Source organism: Plodia interpunctella, chromosome 20, assembly GCF_027563975.2.
Source record: "Plodia interpunctella isolate USDA-ARS_2022_Savannah chromosome 20, ilPloInte3.2, whole genome shotgun sequence".
Lineage (NCBI taxonomy): Eukaryota > Metazoa > Arthropoda > Insecta > Lepidoptera > Pyralidae > Plodia > Plodia interpunctella.
In genome coordinates, this window is record NC_071313.1 from 899,543 (window position 1) to 922,676 (window position 23,134).

At 36.2% G+C, this 23,134-nt stretch overlaps 1 protein-coding gene across 4 annotated transcripts in view; it reads left to right on the top strand.

The window, feature by feature from the left end:
- Window positions 1–23,134, top strand: part of LOC128678862 (uncharacterized protein) — a 113,673-nt gene that overhangs the window by 54,807 nt on the left and 35,732 nt on the right. For 2 of the 4 annotated variants that reach the window (XM_053760727.1, XM_053760728.1), the window contains exon 1: window positions 13,600–13,812. Coding sequence is in view for 1 of the 4 variants with exons in the window: in XM_053760726.2 (XP_053616701.1) it covers window positions 6,520–6,613; window positions 7,507–7,651; window positions 8,665–8,797 (372 nt within the window). In the remaining 3 variants the exon portion in view is untranslated. Of the gene's footprint in view, window positions 1–6,503; window positions 6,614–7,506; window positions 7,652–8,664; window positions 8,798–13,599; window positions 13,844–23,134 lie in introns of those variants that run through there. The other 2 variants (XM_053760726.2, XM_053760729.1) reach the window with 2 other exon arrangements.

Consider the following 23,134-nt stretch of genomic DNA (forward strand, 5'->3'; position numbering starts at 1 on the left):
TGGTCCAGTTCCCAGACATTCCACATGATGACCATTAATGATACCTTACATTGTAATGATTCCATTCGAACGTAATCTGGTTTGGTCGTAAATAAAATATATACTACTCGGAAAATAATTGCACGAAAATAAAATAATATGTCAGTATTTTTTTTTTAATGACCAATAGCTTAATAAACAGTTTAGCTTACAAAATAAACATTTTAGAGAAAACAGGGTAAAAATTTGGATGTTGACCAAATAAATTGTGTAGTAGATGCACTAGATCCAGGAAGTAAATCAATACGATTTATTTTGTTCAATTTCCCACTGCTGGACAAAAGTCTTCCCTTCCTTTTTCCTTAAATCTCTATCAAGTTTTGCTACACTTTACTACCCCTACAACTACTGCTACCACCCCCGCATGAAATTATCGATATCCCGCTCATATATATCGATATCCCGCCGATATCATCTCAATTTTCATTATTCTACATTGTGTAACTATGTATGTAATGCATTTGCATTTGAGACACGTTTGGTTTTAACACTTTTTTTTTGTGTTTAGCTTAAATTTTTCTGATGACAATAAAAGCATGTGACGAAATATGAATTTTACGTACTTATCATTACAATAAGTTGTCCCACAGTTTTCCTAATTCTAGAATCATCAATGTTTGTTTCAATCTCTTATCTTCTTTTTCTTGGCGTGTCGATGCAATTCCAACGGTACGTTTAAATTTTCCCTTATAAGTGTTTTAAATTTCATCTGACATCTAAATATACATATTTTATTCCATCAACCAAAAGTCATAACTCATGTCCGTCTAGCAAGCAAACAAAGCGGTTTATTAGCACCCGAGATTTGTCAACATCGCCAGCCCCTATTTAGAAGGGTTAAATTTAACTGCATAGGTTAATCACCCTAACAGCTGCAGTGCTAGCCAGATCATTCATCTCATGTTTTAGTAGTGGTAAGTAACTGGCACTGTATAATATGAAGTTTATTTCTTTTTACTGTTTTTGTTACTGGCCATGTCCATTTGTGATTTAGAGCTCAGTTACTGGCAGTGTATAAAGATTTTTTTTTTCTTTTTGAATGTTAAAGGCCACCGTGTGCATCCATTACAAACATCATCACTTTTCATATTATTTGATTTAGAAAATTATCAGGATATCTTTGGAACTAATACAATTGCAATCTATCAAGCATTACTGTCATTAAGTTAATTTTTATTTGCAGTTACCAAAGGCCGCTTATATACAGCATCAATAAATAAAATAACTGAACGGGTTTTTATTACAGTCATAAAAAAATCGTAATTTTTGATTTTGTATTTTACAGTTCTTTTCAAAAACAGATGTTATGAAAGTCTTGGTAGTTGAATAGTAAATATGAAAGTTGATGTGTCTATATAGATTTTTGCTGGCAAAGGATTCACTCTCACAAACAGTAATGCTTGGTTGATCAGATGACCCCTGTACGTATGATTGTGTAAAATCCCAACATCTTTGGTCCGAGACTTAATAAACGAACATTTTCAGTTGTCAAAAGTCAAAACTGCCAGATCCACAGATTTATTAGGCTCAAAAATTGTGGCAAGATCCACAGGTTTATATATCTAAAGAAGTAAAAATTTACATAGTGAAACGAACTTTTAAAATCCACTCAAACCTAGTTAGTTCAACCCTAATCACTCGACGTCATAACGTGTAAAAAAGTAAAAATATCATGGTAGAAGCCAATCAGCAAAATTCCAAAGAGAAACTTTAAAATCTTGCGATAGAATGCGTAACGATAACAATAGCGGGATGTCGTGGTACAAGGTCAGGGCTACACGAAGGTCAAGGACAGCTTCCAGATCGATACGGATGCTGTGTTAGAAAGAGAGCACTGTATAGATAGTTGTTGAAGAGCAACAAGGATGGTACGAACACGATTTACTCCCAGTTTTTATAATACTCATGTTTGGTAAATGTTCTGAAGGATTTAATAATGCGTGATATTGGAACGTTACGTGTCTTCGCGTTGATATCGTAAAAGACGGTTAAGTAAGAAACTGGGAACTCTTGTTGCTGTAGGCGTCTTATCTTGCGACATGCGATTTCCATTAGAATAGGTTTCCTATAACTGATGTCTTTTTCACTCATCTGAGTGTTACTAGTAACATAATCAGTTGTTACTTGTCAAAGCTCGGGTTTTAGCAAGAATAAACCTTCAAATTCGTGAAAAATCGGTTATGTAGTACGACACGCCGCCTGTCTGGTGTCAACTATCTTTGGGAATACTGTTGTAGTATTTGATTTGTTAAAACTTTTCATCCCTTATTCGTTTTGGACGATATCCACGGGAGGTCATAGAGTGATCTTATGGATTGAGAAAATATTATCTCTTCTGGGAATCAAGATTTTAGGGTAAACAGGTTTTCAATGTTTTTATCTAACTTCGAACCAGTGCTTTAATAGACGTTGTATTATATTCATGGATATAAATATATATCCGACAGAAAACAACGTCAGTAGACGTTGACGTCGTTGGGCGTAGTGTTCTATTTAAGCAGACTAGAAGACAGACGTTGTCGTCTTGGGACGTAGTGTCGTATTAAGATATAAAATACATATTTTATCGTGGAAGGTGGTAGGTAGGGTAGACTGTACTCAGCTTACTTGACTTTTAATGAGTTTCTTTCGACGTTCTTCTCAACAGTGGTCGTTTCGGAAGTACTATATAACCAGCGGCTCGTACCGGCTTCGCTCGGGTAAAACCATAATGATTTGTACTTCTTATAGTATTGGTGAAAATCACACGAAAATCCGTTAGGTCGTTTTTGAGATTTTATGCATATTTTTCAAACAGACACGACAGGGGTTCTTTTTTATAATAAACTAAAGATTTAAAAGACACGAAAAAGTGACTGTGAAGGTGTCATTTCTGAATAAATGTTTTGACTTCGACAACAGTTTGGATTAAAAAGATTACAAAAAAAATGTAGGTACGAACTTTTCCTAACACTTCTAATCGAATCAAGCGTAGGTATGATAAAAGCCATTTTTGATGATGCAGATATCACACATCTAAAGCTTGGAATTTCATTACTCGCCATCCATCACTCGACCCCCCGCGAGCGGGGTCGACGACCTTGGTGACAGCTGTCTCAAGGACGTACCATAATCAGCTTGGTCAAATTATCAACCGCATGTTTTCGCTTGATATTCATTATAGCTTCAATGTGGGAACTGTCTTACAGTTCTAAGAAAGTGCTAGTAGTTTGTAGCTTTCAGAGAATTATATCACAATATAGTTACTTCCGTGTCACCTCTGTCCGTACGTATGCTTCATCATCATCATGGGGTGCCATCTTCGAATTGAAGTTGTTTTTTGAAAGATTTAGTGATTCAAGACGAAAGTTAATTAAGTTAGTTAATTACACACTTAAGTGTATAATTTTATACTATTTTACCTGAGCGATATATATATATATATATATATATATATATGTGTGTGTGTGTGTGTGTGTTGCGTCCCGTGTCTGTATATATGTATGAATGCGATAAATTCAAAAAGTGTCACCCACGTTTTATTGGTGCATTGGTGGTAATTTTCGTTAAGAAATAAAAATGAGAGATGGCGCTTGTGTGCCCCTGCACACAAGCGCCATCTCTAATCGAATAAAGGATATAAATAAAGGAGTTATCGCCTTAAGTGCAAGATCTCACAGACGACGATAGAAGCTTATGTCTAAAATATTTTATTTGTAAGGAAACTTATATTATTGAGCTACATTACAGCAAAAAACAGACATAATTCCTATCAAGTAACGAAATGTAGCGTAATTTTCCGACCCGCGTCAATCACAATGTCCTCTTAGCGTCAAACCAGCCTCAAACCTAATCCAGATGATGAATGACAGCATTGACAGGGAAGTCGGTAATGCAGACTTCAAATTTTACCCCAATATACCTAGTTTTTCCTTCATAGTCGTATCAATCATGGCTGAGGGTCGTGGTCATTACGTGGAATGAAACACACACAACGACTTTCTTGGCACTATTGATGGAGTGGTATGCCATTGGCTTCTCCATTTCACACACAAGTTGATATTTAACCAGAGTGCAGGTTTCCTCACGATGTTTTCCTTCACCGGAAGCAAAACTACTACACATGAGTCAGTTGTTGGTTTACAAACTCATGTGGCACGAGTAGGATTCGAACCTGGGACCTTTCGGTTAACAGGCGTCTTAAACATTACACCACCACCGTTTCATACCTAGTTACATTTTTTAAATTACAATATTCGATCTCTGTCTCTTCTCTGCTTGTTCCTGGTTGTGTTCGTGGTTGTGATACCGCGAAGCCCTGGGTCAGCGAAAAACAGCGACAAACCGGCCGGGTGCCTGTCGTCAACCCTCCTTGGGAATGCTATAGTTGTCTATCAGCTATGTGTCCTCAGTCGCCTCGTTTGACATCCACGGGAGACAAGGAATGGTCCTATTCTAGGGCGGAACCACACGCCACTGGGTCTAGTTAAATGGCCAATAAGGGCACCAAAATCAAAGACTGAGCAATAAATTAACTGCTACCAGCCTAATTAACTTTGGACCTTATTAAGGCACCTCTCTGCTAGGAATGTTGTGGTGAGAATGAAATCGCCTGAACGTAGTTTATGGATGTAAGTAATGATTTATTTGTTAGACAATTTAAAAAACCCCCGACCTTCAATATTCATTTCGCTACGTAACTTTTGAACGGCTGAAACGATTTTCATGAAAAATGGCTAAGAACACTCGGGATAAAAATATCTATGATGACAAAAAAAAAACTAAACTAATCCGTTGGGAGCTACGATGCCACAGACAGATACACAGACAGACTTTAAACTTATAACAACCCTCTTTTTGTGTCGGGGGTTAAAAATTAGATAGGATGATTTAGGTAGATGTAATCATTATTAAAACTTACTTAAGAGTTAACTTTATTTGATTCGATTTATTTCTTGGGTTTATTATATGTTAATATTTGTTTTTTTTTACTAGGTCTTCTTCATAGTCGTATTTCTCATGGCTGAGGGTCGTGGTTGTTACGTGGAATGAAACACACACAACAACTTGGCATTATTAATGGAGTGGTTTGCCATTGCCTTCTCCATTTCACATACGAGTTAATAAGAATCAACCAGTGTGCAGGTTTCCTCACGATGTTTTCTTTCACCGGAAGCAAGTAGTGGACGATGAAACAGATTGGTATACAGACATGAGTCAGATTGGTATACAAACTCATGTGGCATTAGTATACAAACTCATGTGGTACGAGTAGGATTCAAACCTGGAACCTTTCGATCCACAAGCGGGCGTCTTAACCATTACACCACCACCACTTTTATTACTAGGTATTTTATATATATTTTACAGTTTTTTACGTTTTAACAGATGTTGAACAAGGATGAAATCATTATAATTATAGTAAGTAACATACAGGTGAGCCCTCAGTCCTTTAGATAAGAACTGAGATTCCGTCTTAAAACATTGTAATTCGCTCATTTATCTATCACAAAATCTAGTTCCAACTTCGTTCCAACAATTGTTTCGGAATGTTCACTAAATCATATGTTTCAAAAATTTCAATATGTGGGCCCTCAGACACTTTGTATCAAAATATAGTTATAACCACAGATTATATAATACTTTCAGTAGTTATAACTGTTGCAAAACTTGAGCAGCAATTACGTTCTTGTTCTTTATACAGCTGTTTTGTTTCATCGTCTAGAAAGCGTTTGTGACTTTGTGAGTTTGTATGTTTGAGGCGGGTAATCTCAGAAATTACCGAACCGATATATATTAGAAAGGTATATTATCCAAGATTGCTCTAGGTTATATTTTATCTCAAATTCCCACGGGAGCGAGCCAACAGGGCAACATCTAGTCATGAATAATTTGATTCCACAAAAATTTTTCTCCATCAAAGCTTATTGCGAGACATTATATTTGTCAACATATTTCTTTCTTTTCGAATGCGTTAATTGCTAACTCTGTAATTAGATATTATTCAAGTCTGGCATGTATTAAAACTGTAGCATTCTCAACGACGTCGTATCAAAAGAACAGTTATAATATGGCGATAAAGCTCTATAACAATTTGCCAGAGAGTTTGAAGTCACTGCCATCTTTAAAGTTTAAAAACAACTGAATACAATTGCTGGTCACCAATTGTTTCTACACTATTAATGAATATGTTAATTTTAAGTTTTTACATGTAGCGCCCTCAAATATTTTTTTTTCATTATTATGTACTTATTTCAAATTTAACTATTGACAATTGACATACCTAATTCTATCATTTTATTTAAATTTTGTTTTATTAAGCTTATAAGATTTTGTAATTATTACTACATGCATAGGACTTTGAATATTTGCATGCCGATTGTTGGCGCAACACGCTTGATCAAATGAAATTGACATTTTGTCCTAACATGTGTTCTAACCGTTTTTGCCTGCAAATAAATGTATTTCATTTCAATTGATTACAGGGGCGTGCGTGGTCGAATGTCGGGCGGCGGCGCGGGGCTGATGTCGTGTGTGCGCGAGGGCTCACTGGAGCCGCCTTACAAACCACCGCACGCGCAGACTCACAACAATGGTAAGGATCACTATATATCTATTTAGTTTGTATAGAGTTTTTGTCCAGAAAGATGGTGGAAGTAAGTTTCAACCGAATAAAAGGAAAAAGACGTAATCATTAATGAATTAATAGTATCTAGACACTAGTAAGGTTAGTTATTGTGTGCGCGAAGGAAAGAATACCGCCCTACAGCAATGGTAAGTATCAAATATAGCGCAGTGGTAAAGTTCTTGCCACTGAACCGAGAGGTCCCGGGTTCGATCCCCGGTCGGGTCATGATGGAAAATGATCTTTTTTGATTGGTCCGGGTCTTGGATGTATATGTTATAAAATATAGATCTATATATGTATATGTTATAAAATATAGTATCGTTGAGTTAGTATCCCATAACACAAGTCTCGAACTTACTTTGGGGCTAGATCAATCTGTGTGATTTGTCCTAATATATATATTTATATATTTATTTATTTATAAGTATCGCAGGTATTGTAAGATTCTCAAATAACAGCTATGATTCCCTCGTTATATTACGCAGAGGTCACCGAATGACTAATTAAAATGTGTTTTGAGTTCTTTTTTTTTCGGAAGTGCTTTTCGAACATATTTCCTAAGCTGTTCTTATCTTGTATTAATCCATCCATACAATGTGTGGATTCTGGAACATTGATTTAACTGTGGTGAAGTTAATAAACTACTGGAAGATTCGTTTCAAATGGGCCCGCCATTGCTCGCTCTGGAGGAGGGAGAGGTCTTATTGTATGAGAAGGGAATAAAGTAGATCAGACAATTGAATATGCATATAGTTATCTCTGCGCTCTGCACTCCTAGTCCTTATTGCGGACCTATTTAGTAACATAGAGACAAATTAACATCATTCAATGTACTAATCATCCACAATATTCAATTCCAGGAGAAGGTCGCCGCGGCGGGTTTCTTCGGGGTCTCAGGCGCATGTTCAAGAGGCGGGGCAGCGGCGCGAGAGTCGACGCCTCGCCGGACCCCAAAAGCAGCTCGACTAGCGAGCTATTGGATGCTGAACGACATGCCAGAAGAAAGTAAGCAGACAAGGCGACAGATAGAAACTAGTGTTGCCGCTCGATAGTCAACTATCGATTGCGTTTCGATTGACTATCGATAGTTTCTAATCTATACATAGGCCTATCGATAATGTGGCCTTTTTCGATTGAAACTATCGATTGAAAAACTATAGATAGTTCGGCAACGCTAATAGAAACTAAACAAAATTAACTCTCCACATGGAGACGATAAACTAGAACAGCGTACGCTGGGCTCGGCGCCCAACTCGGAGCCCAACTCGGAGCTGAACAAGAAAAACAGCCATGAGCAGAAAGGACCGAGAAATCTTACAAATGAAAGACGCGGAAATAGTCACTCGTTTTGGTCTCTCACATTTTTCAAGACAAGTAACTTTTTCCGCGTCTTTCGACTCTTTCCGGGACCTTTTGTTTTACAGGCCGGTGTCTCAACCATTACACCTCTGGCACTTTCTACATAGTATTTCTCAAAAAGCTACAAACTCGCAATGGTTACCGCTGAGAGGAAATGCCGAAAAAACTCATTCATCGACAGATCAAGTGTGTTATTGCTAACACTGGTGTCAGATTTTATTCAAGTCGCCTAAAGGCATCCTACATGACTTTTTTACGACTACTTACCTCCATCCAGTGGCATGTAGTCGCATACACACTAGGGAACTCAACTGTCAACCAGTGAGCAGGTTTCCTCACGATGCTTTCCTTGACCAGAAGCTAGTGGTGAAGAAACTCATGTAACAACTATTGACACCTGCAATACCAGGATTGCAGTCATTCAAAATCAAATCATTTATTCAGTAATTAGGCCTTCACAGGCACTTTTTCATGTCATATTCTAAATTAAATTATATTTACCAAAGATACAAACTACTAGCATTTCGGAACGACCATTATGGACTGCGTTGACCATGTCCTATGTGATGGGCCACATGTCTTACTTAATAGTATTTTAAAAAGTGTTGGCTTTGTTACATAGAGGTCGTCCACAACTTAAGCTATGGCTTAATTCTCAGAGAGGGCGCGTATGGCAGCGGGCTGTCGGTGTCCCACGACTCCGTGTTCACGGGCGAGCGCTCCGGCGACGAGTCCAGCGACGAGCGACCGACTCCTGCGCACCACCTCGCGCAATTAGCTAACTCACATCGGGTACGTATTCTTTAAATTATTGGGTAGCGATGCACCAGTCAACTTTGATGTCAACTTTAAACTGTGCAAAACAAAGCACAGTTTGCCATTTTATCTAATCCGATGCAGTGCGCAGGTTAAAGTTAATGTCAAAGATGACTGGTGCTACTGAACCTTAAAGTAAAGAAATTAGGTATCTTTTAAATTATATTTTTGAAATTTAACATGCGACACCAAATCATGTTCGTGCAGTTAACCTATGAGGAGTTCGCTCGTTGGGAACCGATCCTGATTGCTCTAATAGGTCAAGCTTATCATAATAATGTTAACTGATGCGACAAAAAAAATTTCAACTCTTTAGGACAAGTTGAATTAGGTGAAATTTCACTTGAAAGATTTGATTACAGACAAACAAACAGACATAAAGACGGGATAGTTAAAAACAAATACTACTAAGACAAGGCGCCTTCATTGATTTGCTGTAATTTGAACTAGCTTTCGTAATTTTAACTGGACATTATAATCATCAGCGTGTAACTAATTGTACATAAGACGCTATCATTCAGAGTATCCAGGACGAAATTACATGTTTATTGTGATTCACACGATTTTTGTTGCCTTGTTTCTCTCATAACTTCCATTTATGTACACTGAACAATGATTCAGTTGTGGCAGACGACAATCACCTCGCTAATTGTTGTTAAATGCCCGGACGTGTCCGTCTGCTTTGTTTTGGCTCATTTCTGTCAAGTGTTGAATGAACTTTAGTACCTATATGAAGTTTGTGTTTTGCACGTGGTGTTATTGTAATTTTGGCAAGAGAATATTGTTTGTTTTCTTTGTCAATCGATGTGTGTAGGCCCTTTTCTTATCCTACCGACATTGTTATCGTATGTACAGTCAACAGCACATTAACCTACCCAAATTCATTGCAAACTCGCTATTACCAGGCCGTAAAGGTTCACGCAGGGTAATTTGATTTGGTGTTGGGGTAACCGAGTCGCTTAACGTTTAGGGAAATGTCACCGAATCCGGAGAATATTACATTTTTGTCTTAGTAAAAAGGTTCGATAAAATAAATTACTATGAATAACTATTTTTCTTTGGGAGAAATAAAACACGAAAAGGAAAAATTATTTAATTTTGAATATGACGTGAAGAAGTGTCCGTGACGGCCTAATTTCTGAATAAAGTTATTCAAACTTTCCCTGTGAGCCGCTATTTTTGTAACTATATCGGTGGCTGCTATCAGATCGTCCTACTTCTTAATTCATAGAATTGGGTTTCAATTCTTTTTTGCACCACGTTTCCATGCCACTTCGACTTACTACGTGCGTAGTGTTACGACATCAGGTCTAAAAAGACACATTACAAGCGTTATTACAACAAGTCTTGGAAGTCAAATTTAAATGTAAACGCGGATTTTATCTTTGGCGAAAGTTATACAGTGTCAGAGTCTGCGCCGGTCCCTAAAGTTAATATTAATGTACAAAGTATTTAATACTTTGTTTAGGAGTTACCTGCCACCGGAAATTGAATGACCGCGCATGAGTACCCAGCGGTTACGGTGAATGAGAAAACTTTGAAGATTAAAATAATATCTTAATATATTGCCCTTATTACTTACTATGTTTTTCTGTGTTAAATTAGTTGTTAATACCGATCCGGTCCGGCTTCGCACGAGGTCTATCAAGATTCCGGAATAATATGTGTATCATTTAAATGATATGACATGTCAATAAAAACTACTTACATAAAAATCCGTTATGAGGTTTAAGGCGCTATTAGCCGTACAATCACACTTTTATCAATTTATTTTATTTCATAGCGGAAAATAAAAAAAAATATTTGAACAGATTATGCAAATATTAATGTTAAAATTCAATGCATAAAAATCCGTTACGTAAGTTTATGTTATAAAATTAATGCTGATATTTTTTTTCCAAATTATGTAACTCCATCCTAGCTTCATATCTATGCGCATGACGTTGCGTTTTAGGTTAGATTTCTATTTGAAGCTTCTACTTGAGTACCTATCACTCATTAGTAGTGATTCTCGTATAACTTGGTCACTTGGTTTGTGACAATCATTGATTGTAAAGAAAGCGGAGGCTTATATTAAAGTGCCTATGCATTTTAGCATCTCCATTCCAAATTCTACACTAGATAAAGGATATTTCAAAATATTAGTATATTACAAATTATTAAAGTTTCACTAAATTGAAAACGGTGGCCACCAAAGTCTTCATGGTAGACTGTGACCACATTGTGTAATGAAAAACTATTATTAGCATAAATAAAAGAAAATGTACTTATAAAACTATATTACTTAATTATTAATACGTAACGGAAATACAATCAAGAGGCGTTACTCGCGGCGGTGCGGTCGGATGACGACTGAGGTCCATTTGTCCATGGGATATACCCGCAAGGGCAGGTCCCTTAACACCTCCCTATACACATGCTAACACTATAATACTTTGCAATCAATTCCAAAGACAGGAGTTTTTAGTTTTCGCTAATAAACAAAAGAAACTGGTAAAAATATGATGACGGCGCTTGTGTGCAGTTATGTATCACCTCAACGTGGCCGTATCAGTGCAGACGGTTTTCAGTTTATCCTGCATTAATACAATCATAATATTTTTAAAACATCAAAATTATCATTTAAACTTAACTGAAATAATATCATTATACCGAACCTGAAAATGATAATTGATTAATTGTAGTATGACCACACCGCAACTGAACGAATGAACTGTGACTGTGAATGAATACTTACTTTTTCACGATATGACGGTACTCATATGGTGTCAAAATGACACCATGGAAGGATGTGAAGTGGCCCTATTCTAGGGCGGAACCACACGCCACTATCACCGCTATATATCAAATCAAATATCATTAAAATCGGCCTATCGATACAGCCGTGAAAGCGTGACTTTCGCATTGATAGTATTAAGTATGGATTTATACGGGACACCCAGTTTCCTATTTTATCTGTCAAACAAACAATTTTAACGAGACAGTTAGACACTTTTTCTCCAACGTTCAATCTCCGCAGTTGGTATGCGATAATTGAAGATATTCTTGCTGAATGAATGAAGTGAAATGAATGACCATACTCGTGTAATCATTTTCATATCGAGTGTGTTATTGCTAACACTAGTGTCGGATTTTATTCAAGTCGCCTAAAGGCATCTGACATGACTTTTACGACTAATTACCGCCATCTAGTGGCAGTTTATAGTAGTTTCTAAGCTGTCTACCGGTATGCAGGTTACCTCACGATGTTTTCCTTCACCGGAAGCAAGTGGTGGTCTATGAAAACATTATACAAACTCATGTGGCACGAGTATGATACGAACCTGAGACCTTTTGATCCACACAGGCTCTTAACCATTACACTTTCGCGTTTCCTCGTTAAATAATTCCTCGTTAAATATTTCCGTTACTCGGGCTCTAGTTATCTATACTTGGGAATATGAACTGTAACAAGTTACTTCAGTGAAAGACCTTGACATGTATTTATGTAAGGTACAGAACAGTGTCACGTCATTATACCTTACGGGGTAGACAGAGCCAGGCTTGTGTAACTCGGAGGCCACGTTTAGTTAAATGGCGAGCTTATCGTTGGAATTGAGGTTAAATAGTGACAGGTAGTGATGTGCTGTGCCCGGGAACGTGCCAACTTTCCCAAAATGAGAAGGAACGTTCCCGGGGAACTGGACATCACTGGTGACAGTTTGCTAACGCATCGATTCTATCGCCTATGAGAAGAATGTAGTTTATAAAACTTTCCCTTCATTATTTTTTGCGGGAGTGAAGCAGCTTATATATTTAACAATATATGTTTTTATTTCGCTCTCAGACCGATGCTCAGACCTCAGCTTTGATGATATTTTTATTAGGAGATCTATTTATTTAAATATATTTTTATGTTTTTCCATTGTAGTTGTAACTAGATATATTTTATTACTTCTTCTTCAAAGTCGTATTCTTCATGGCTGAGGGTCAATATTAATGGAGTAGTTTGCCATTGCCTTCTCCATTTCACACACAAGTTAGTAAGAATCAACCAGTGTGCAGGTTTCCTCACGATCTTTACCTTCACCGGAAGCAAGTGGTGGACGATGAAAACTACTATAGGTACGTGAGTTATATATACCAATCTATATATAACTCATGTGGCACGAGTAGGATTCGAACCTGGGACCTTTCGATCCACAGGCGGGGCGTCTTAACCATTACACCACCACAGCTAACTGTTACTAACCTAAGAATAATAAGCAAGTTTTAAAAAAGCCCTATGATCTAAACTTTTTAGAAATAACTTTGCATTCTTCACATAATAAATAAAAAATAATAAACACGACAGAATTTGGTTAAAATAAATCCTCTTAAAGTACATAATTAACTAATTACGAGTACTATTTATACCTGCTTCTAACTGGCTAACATTATTAAATGAATAAAAAAATATTCCAAGTGATTGGAAGTTCCTGACATCAACCTGTGTAATAAAAAAAAAGTAAATCTGAACAGTATTTTGTTAAATTATAACGCGTAAATCCGAAACTACTCAAGAAACTGAGACACGGACCAATACTTTGAATAAACAGTGAATATTAAATTGATAACGTCATATTTGGAAGCTACGACTGTAAGGTCAGCCAGTGTTTATTTTAAAATTCGAACTTTCAATCAAAATTCGCAGCGCGCTGGCAGCAAAAAATTGATCTAGAAGAATAACTGAACGCCTGTCCGGTTATGCTGTTGTGCCCACGACTAGCTTTTTAGTACGTCAACATACGCTGTGCTGTGCACCAGTGTGTTTTACACGATTTTTTGTGTATTTAAAACTACTTTTTATTTTCCTTCGCGAGATGGGATGAATCACACGCTAGTCGACATCCCCGCGCGGACGGAAGCAGTCTTCCATGTTTGAATCGCGAATTTTAAAAAACAATAGTGGCCAGTGTTTTACTTTACAGTGATCAAAGACTAATTTTTTTTTAAAGAGAATAAGTTCCAAGGTTGAAATGGCATAAGGATAACCTGTTTTGTGTAATCTTTTTAAACGTTAATCTATATTCGGTTAGGAGCATGTTGAATCGAAAGATGTTCGTACGAAAGTAATTACCGTGATGGTATTATGAATGCAATATTTTAAAGCACGTAATATCTACACATGAGAGTAGCGTTATGTTTACGGTTATGTATAAGTAGATTTGCGGTCGTTACTTTTATTTTACTTAATTTTGTGCTCAAAATTGTTTAATTTTAGAAATATAAGTAACAAATCATCAAAATTTGTTAATACATTGTTTGATGTTTTAACATTTTCTGCATCGTATGTGCTAAGCTTAATGTTCATTTTGAAAGTTTGTTTGTAGTAAATGAGTTTTGTAAATTTATCTGACTAGTATCTCACTTTAACTACTTAATGTTAAATTTAGTTGACGTAACACGAAATCATGACACTACTATAATAACGCATTAAATTATAGTTATTGAGCAATAACTAACACTCTGTAATATAATAATGTACTGTTCGATAGTGTTATAAAATCTATTTTTACATTTTATTACTGTCCGTGGAGATACAATAGGCTTCTTCTTCGACGACCTCGGTGGCGCAGTGGTAAGGTGCTTGCCTCAGAACCGAGTGGTCCCGGGTTCGAGCCCCGGTCGGGTCATGATGGAAAATGATATTTTTCTGATTGGCTCGGGTCTTGGATGTTTATCTATATATGTATATGTTATAAAATATAGTATCGTTGAGTTAGTATCCCATAACACAAGTCTATAACTTACTTTGGGGCTAGCTCAATCTGTGTAATTTGTCCTAATATATTTATTTATTTATTCTATAATGTCTGATACTAGCTGTGCTCCGGCAGTTTGGTTCCGTACCAACTTTGCGATAAAAGTAGGTGTTATTCTAAGTTTCTACATAGATAGTTTTGTACTTTTAATCGCACCATTTTTTTGCGTGAAATATAATATGCATTCGTAATTTCGCATTTATGGTATTATAAGAACCTAAGATATGTGAATAAATAAAATAAATAAATAAATATATTATGACCAAATCACACAGATTGAGCTAGCCCCAAAGTTCGAGACTTGTGTTATGGGATACTAACCCAACGATATTATATTTTATAACGCATACATATATAGATAAACATCCAAGACCCGGGCCAATCAGAAAAAGATCATTTTCCATCATGACCCGACCGGGGATCGAACCCGGGACCTCTCGGTTCAGAGGCAAGGACTTTACCACTGCGCCACCGAGGTCGTCAATATATATTAATATTAACTATAATCTGATGGTTTGATTGTTGATCTCACTCATCTCGCTTTCCGTATTCATCCCCCATCGTTTAATAAATAATAATAATAATAAAATCAAAGATTCGGTTACCTACTTTTTCACCTTTACTTTGGTCTTCTGCGTCAGACTTCTCCTTGCTGATAGCCAGCTCCTTCTGGGTTTGCAGCCTTTGTCTTTTTCTAGACTGACTTCTTCCCTTCCAGTTGAGCGCGTTTCTGTTTCTTTCTGCTATAGAGCCTCGGAGCCCAGGGTCCACTTTCTTTCACTTTACACGGTCTTCAGCAGTTGTCCACTGGCACGCGGCCTATTCTACTATTGCTCATTAATAACTGGTACCAAAAATTTTTATTACTAGATGTTTTATTACTAGAAGCCCGTGGCTTCGTTCCCGTGGGAATTTTGAGATAAAATATAGCCTATAACAATTTTGCATAATGTACCTTTCTAATGGTGAAAGAATATTTGAAATCTGTTCGGTAGTTTCGGAGATTACCTCAAACATACAAACTTACAAACTCACAAACGCTTACCTCTTTATTATAATAGTATAGATAGTATAGATTGATACCCAATCTCCTTTCTTATAATATTAGTTTAGTAAACATGGATAAATATAAACCTAATAACAGTCATTGCAGTCTGTATATGGCTGTAAAGTAGTGGGATTTGTTTGAATTGCACCGTGACTCATGTTCCTCTGATCAATAACTGGCCAAGCAACTTGTTTGGCATTGAGACGCGTCAACTTCGAACACATCGCGTTCTGTTTTCGAATTTAAATGTATTCCATTTTCAAATGTTGTACAATCATTGGCTGGATTAAAGTTTCTCAATATTCTGTTTTTGAATATTTACATTTCCAAATGTCATTTTAATGTCACTGGTTAGTTTAAAATTGTTTCCTTCTTTTTTATTAAAAAAAATTTTTATTATGTATAATTTTAAATAGTTCCTACACCAGATTTTTTTTAAGTTTCAAAAGTTATTAATTTTACGTGAATACTTAATCATTTTGAAAACCGTTAACAGCTGTACAGTTCAAGCAATGAGATCTTTTGAATGAACTATCTTAAATCACTCTTTGGTACACTCTCATACTCTTAAGTATATGGTAATAGTTCACAGCTCTTACCATATACCTATAAAACAAAGTCCTCTGCCGCCTCTGTCTGTCTGTTCGCGATAAACTCAAAAACGGCTGTACGGTTTTTATTCAGTTTTATCTGTTTTCCAATAGATAGTCTGACTTCTGAGGAAGGTTTAGGTGATGAATTTTACGATTTACGATCTTTTTCACACAAGCAAGTGGTATTAGTATAGCAGCATGTCCTTTATTTTCTAACTAGCTATCACACACAGTTTCTCCTGTAGCCTATTTTCGACCTCGGATTATTAACTATATCTATCTATTTCTAATTTCATAAAAATCCTTCCAGTGCTTTAACCATCAAAGCGAGATAGACTTTCGCATTTATATTGATTAGAGGTAGTATAAAAGTAAGCACAACTAAATGTTGCCCGGGGCTTCGTTCTCGTGGGAATTTTGAGATAAAATATAGCCTATAGCAATCTTGGATAATGTACTTTTCTAATGGTGAATGAATTTTTAAAATCGGTTCGGTAATTTCGGAGTACTAACTCACAAATGCTTGCTTCTTTATAATAATAATAGAAATAGATATATTAATAGTCTAGAAGAATTAGTCATCAATTTAATTTCCAGAGTGGGAGTATTCTAAGCCTGAAGCCTTGTAGACAACACAAATGAAACAACAGACTGTAAATCTTTTAATACTTAACTTGACCACCTGTTGACGGGGAGTGGCGTGAGACAATATTGCATTTTGTGTTCTACTAATGTGGCTTAAGAGTCAATTTACAGTGTACTCAATATAATTGTATTACGAACAATGAGTATAAATCAAGCGTAGTCAGAGATGGGACAATATTACATACTCTAGAACTAAATAAATAAATATTAGGACAAATCACACAGATTGAGCTAGCCCCAAAGTCATTTCGAGACTTGTTTCATGGGATACTAACTCAACGATACCATATTTTATAACAAATACATATATAGATAAACATCCAAGACCCGGGCCAATCAGAAAAAGATCATTTTCCATCATGTCCCGACCGGGGATCGAACCCGGGACCATTCGGTTCAGGGGCAAGCACTTTACCACCGCCACCGAGGTCGTCCCACTTCTGATACATTTTTGGCGTGTAGAAAAATATTTTTTTGTCAAAAATTGCGCGTTCTAATTGTATAATTCTTTGGTCGATGGACAGTAGACTGTGAGTGCGAATTTGTGGAACAAAAAAAACTTTACTGGCTCAGCGATCCAAAGGGGGTCTTAACTTCCAAATTTGACTTTCTTTAAAAAATCTTTGACGACCTCGGTGGCGCAGTGGTAAAGGGCTTGCCTCTGAACCGAGAGGGCACGGGTTCGATCCCCGGTCGGGTCATGATGGAAAATGCTATTATTCAGATTGGCCCGGGTCTTGGATGTTTATCTATATTATGTATTTGTTATAAAATTACTATCGTTGAGTTGGTATCCCATAACCCAAGTCTCGAAGTTACTTTGGCAACTTACTGTGTGATTTGTCCTAATATATTTATTTATTTAAGTATCTATTATATAAAACTAGAATATAGTCCTCATTTCTGTACTACACCACTTTTTGCCAGTGGACTCAAATCCACGTATCTCTGCGCTTTATCACTATAAATGTGCATAAAAAAACTAAAATATATACAAAGGTTAGTTACGACCCTCCTATTAAGCAGTCTCCTAAACCTAAGATCTAATATCTTCAGATAGAGAATATTCACGAACTCTTGTTTAGGCTACATCGACTTTTTTATCGAAATTATATCCTCACTAGGTCAGTACTGACATCAAAGGAAACAGGAAAAGTAATCATTAATGTATTGTATACAATAATAATAATAAATTATTACAATACGATGCTATGTGTAATAATATCCTACTATATGTTTGTTGCTCTTTCACGCAAAATCTACTGGACGGATTGTTATGAAATTTGGTACACGGGTAGAATATAAGCTGGAACAAGAGATAGGGTACTTTTCATACCGAAATTCCCACTGGAGCGAAGCTCCGGGGCTCAGCTAGTCCTATCTCATAAATTATTTGTAAAACCAAGACCCATAATATATCGCTAACATTAATTAGAAAAAATAAACTTAATTTAAACTTAACTTAATAACTAGTTTAAATTCCAATTGTATTTTTATGGTTTTGTATGTTAATTCCGATAATTATATCATAATAGAGGAACTATCTTAGATCTTAGAAAGCGCAGTCATTAAGCGTAGTGTACAATTGTGGTAACGAAAATATTTTTTTAGAAAAATAGTTAAAATATATTTTTACTAGCGTTTACTTGCGGCTTAGCCCGTGTGTATGCTTATGTCCATTCTAATATATCGATAATATTAGAATGGATATCTATTTCCGTAGTCTTAATTATATGCATGTGAAAATTTTAAATGATTGGCGAGTATATAAAGCGTAAAGATGTGACAAAAAACTTACTTTCGCTTTTATAATATTAGTTGGGATTGGGATGGGATAACAAACGAATATATAATATTAGAATGGATATCCTGTCTTACTAATCCTAATTATTATTGATTTATTTATATTTATAATTAATCAATACTATTATTATTAAAGAGGTAAGCGTATGTAAGTTTGTGACTTTGTGAGCTTGTATGTTTGAGGCGGGTAATCTCCAAAACTTAACAGTTTGAAATCAGATTTCAAAAATTCTTTCAGCGTTGGAAAGGTATACATTATTCAAGATTCCACCGGTCAATTTTGACGTTAACTTTAACAGTTTTAAATGGCGTACTATGCGGTTTTTCTGTGTTAAAGTCAACGTCAAAATATGCTGGTGCAACTGAACTTGAGAAATGAGTATCGCTGTTACCTAATTGCAATTAAGTCTTGCTATAATTTTAACGTATCGACCATGCAGGAGAATTTCAAGCAAGATTTTTTGCAAATGTTTCATGGTGAGTTATTTTGTTGAAACTATATGGTATATTCGGTTGGCCAGCGTCCGGAATACTTTTTTTTTAATAATCATAAATAGTCATTGATGTCCCTTGGGCAAAGACCTCTCTTTCTATGAGTTTTTTTTGGTTCCTTCCTTAGTCTTAGAGCCAGTTACCTACTTTTTCTTCTCTTCGTAAGGACTTCCTATTCTTTATTTGTCACTTGTATTTGAATTTAGAATTTACATATTTTAACAGAATTTCGATCATGACCATGGAGTACGAGCTGCGCCCCGGGACTTCGCTTCCGTGGGAATTTCGGTATAAATAGTTATGTGCCATTCCAGGCTGTATTCCACCCGTGTACAAAATTTCATAACTATACGTCTAGTAGAATTTGCGTGAAAGAATAACAAATATTCACACTTCCTCATAAACTTTCGCATTTATAATATTAGTGGGATATGTGTTGACGACATCAAGTCAGCATCATAATAACCTCTTTTTTTTCAAGCCGGTTAAAACTTGTAATTATTTCACACCACAACAACACAATAGCTCACTAGCGTGTATCAAGCCTTACCATCTCAATATAGGTAGATATTAAATTCAATGCTCGGTACCGAATGGCTGGCTGCGACTTTCCAAAATTCTCCCAACACTCAGTCACTCAGTGTTTTGGGTGATCTCAGCGCGATTGTGTGTTCTGTGCTTTACATTAAAAAAAAATGATTCGAATTTATTATTTTGAAATTGAAAAATTGTGTATGTGGTAGTTTTTGTTATTTATGTTTGTGATTTAATTTAAAAAAAGAACTTTTAGTGTCATCTGTCATTTATCGTAATTTTGACGGAGCGACAGATAACAGAGGCATAAGGAGGGTTCCTTGTTACGGAGACCTAAAATGGGTCGGTCTTTGACAGGAGCGATACGCCGTATTTGGAACCTGGCGTGGTTGCTGGCCACTAAAGTGTGCTTGGTAATATTTTGCTATTCTTTTTTATTCTTACCAATATTTGAGCGAATTAAAGGTTATTATAATAACAATATTAACTAGCATTGTGTAACAATGAAGTACACTACCTGGGCCCATCATTTATTGAAATTAAATACACTTATCCTTAAACATATTATAAATCAAAGTATGTCTGTTCGCGATAAACTCAAAAATTACTGCGCCGTTTTTCATGCGGTTTTCACCAGTTTATAATGTGATAACTGCGGAAGGTTTAGGTGAATAGTTTTTACCCGAGCGAAGCCGGGACGGGCCGCTAGTACTTATATAAAACATATTTGTGTGAATTTCCCATTTATAGTATTAGTTAGGATCAAGATTAATTAGGCTATAAGATTATTGCCTTGAGGTACCTAGGCATCTAAAACATAAATATTTTCAACGTTTACATAAAAGCACAGGGGGATATCATTCAAGTCTCATCTAGCGCAGATGAAAATGATAAAATTATGTAAATACATAATTTATCAGGTTGTGAAATCTAATATCCATATATGGAAGGACATTGTCTGCGGTCGACGAAAAGTGAAATCTGACACAAGTCTGGCTGAGCTGGGGTGGTGTCAAAGTATTTTTTTTTATTTGTTTTTTTTTTAACTTGTCTCGGCTTCGCTCTGGTAAAACCATGATATTTACACGCAAACCTTCAGGAACCTACACATTTTCTGTTGGTAAAAACCGTAAAAAAACTGTTTGGTAATTTTTGAGTTTATTTCGTTCATACGGATATATTTGCCACGGGGATATTCATGTGCTAGATGTGATTATAAATGCGAATGTTTGTGATGTGTGTATGTATGTTATTCTATCACACAAAATCTCATATGGTAGTAATATATAGTACATTTTATCAAAAACACATATGATACATTTTATCCTGAAATTCCCACGGGAGCGAATCCTCCGGGCGCAGCTAGTGATGATAATACATTTTTCTAAAACTAAAATTAAAACGAACTATAACAATTATAACTGTCATTTAAAAATACCCTCCTTTTATGTGCGACGCACTATTAATGGAGTGGTTTGCCTTCTCCATTTCACACAGGTTGCCAAGATTTTCTCGCGATGTTTCGTTAGTGGGATTTGTTGGGTCCACAATCTCAGTTGTTCTTGTGGTAAGTGATACCAGCGAGACGACCGGTGAATAAATTTTATTTTACTTAACACAGCACAGCAACACTTCACACAGCTTATATACATACTATTAATAATTATAACGTTGGATCGACCCTGTAGTTACACGTCTCTCTTGGACTTGATGTGCTGACACAACATTACACATCATCTCTAGGGTCGCAACAGATTTGAACCAGGACCCTTCGGTTCACAGGTCTTAATCATTGGACCACCACCGATTCCTACGTTAATAATTCCCGCTAGCCGCCTGTTATTTAGACCACGTTCGAGAACCCAGAAGGAAAATACCGTGTTTGTTGTGCGAACCACATTTAATTGTAACCGGAAAGGTATCATATTATTAAGATTGAAACTGATGATTTCAAACTCATTCGTAGTTTCGTCTTATTTGTAACACTCGTGAAGACATAACGTAACTTGTTATTCTGTTATATTCTTAATAGAAAATATATAAGTTTGGAAAATCCTACTAATATTATATTATGTGCGAAAGTTTGTGAGGATGTATATTTTACTCATTCACACAAAATCTACTGGACCGATTGTTAATGTAATTTGGTACACGGGTAGAATGTAACCTGGAATAACGTATAGAAAACTTTTATACCGAAATTCCCGCGGGAGCGAAGCCCCGGGGTGCAGCTAGTATTCTATATTTAGTTCCTTTTTTAATTTCAAATTATTTACAAGTTTTTTTTGTTTCAAGTTTATGCAAGTACTTAAACTTTTTATATATCTACTAGCTCTTCCCCGCAGCTTCTCCGGCATGTATATTGTAGTTATTAACTAGATGCATACAAATTAGCAGTGGAAGCGGAACAGAAAGGCAAACAGGCAGACTTTTCATTTACAATACTAGTAGATCGCCGCGAACTTGGACCTCGCAAACACAATAAATTTTTACAAAATTGTGAATATTTCAAAAACGACTGAAACGATTTTGATGCCTCACGAACTTCATAATTCTATGGGCATATCCTACATAGCTTTTAAATTTCATCAAAATTGGATCAACCCAAGAAGAATGTTACACCTCGCTCGTTATGCTCGCTCAGTAAGGATTTATCTTTCTAATTACGTACTTCCTGGGGTTCTACAACCCTTAACGGGTCTTGGCCTCCTCCACAACCCTCTTCCATTTCGCTCTGTCTTCGACCTCCCGGCGCCATGTTGTTTTCTTGCTTAGTTTCTTCAGGTCTTGTTGAAGACAATCACAAAAGACCGAAGACACAAAAGACACCAGTGTTAACAATAACACAATATAAGATTAAAATTTAAAAATCTTTTGTAAAACCTCCAATCGGAAACATGAACTTAATCCAATGTTACGGCAGATGGATTTGAATATGCAAAACATGGCAATACCGGTGGGCGGTTGTTGTGCTCCGTCGTTATGAAACCAAGATCGGATTAATGAGCTTATATAACCCGATTTTGCTTGGCTTTTGTCTGTTTTGTGGAATTCTTAGATGTACATCTCTCTCTCTCTGTCATCCGGTTCCGCTTTCCTACTTTTTCGTCTCCACTATATAAGTCCTTAACGTAATTCTTAGTTGTTTATATTCCTTGCGTATTACGCCGCCCATACACTGCTTATCGGCAAACAACTCACTCCTACTAACATTATAAATGCAAAAGCTTGTGAGGATGTGTGTATGTATGTTTGTTTGTTTGTTAATATTTCACGCAAAATCTACTGGACCGATTGTTATGATATTTGGTACACGGGTAGAACACAACCTTGGGTTCCACTTAGGGTAACACATAGGGGGATACTTTTTTCTGAAATTCCAAAGGGAGCGAAGCCCCTGGGCACAGCTAGTAAA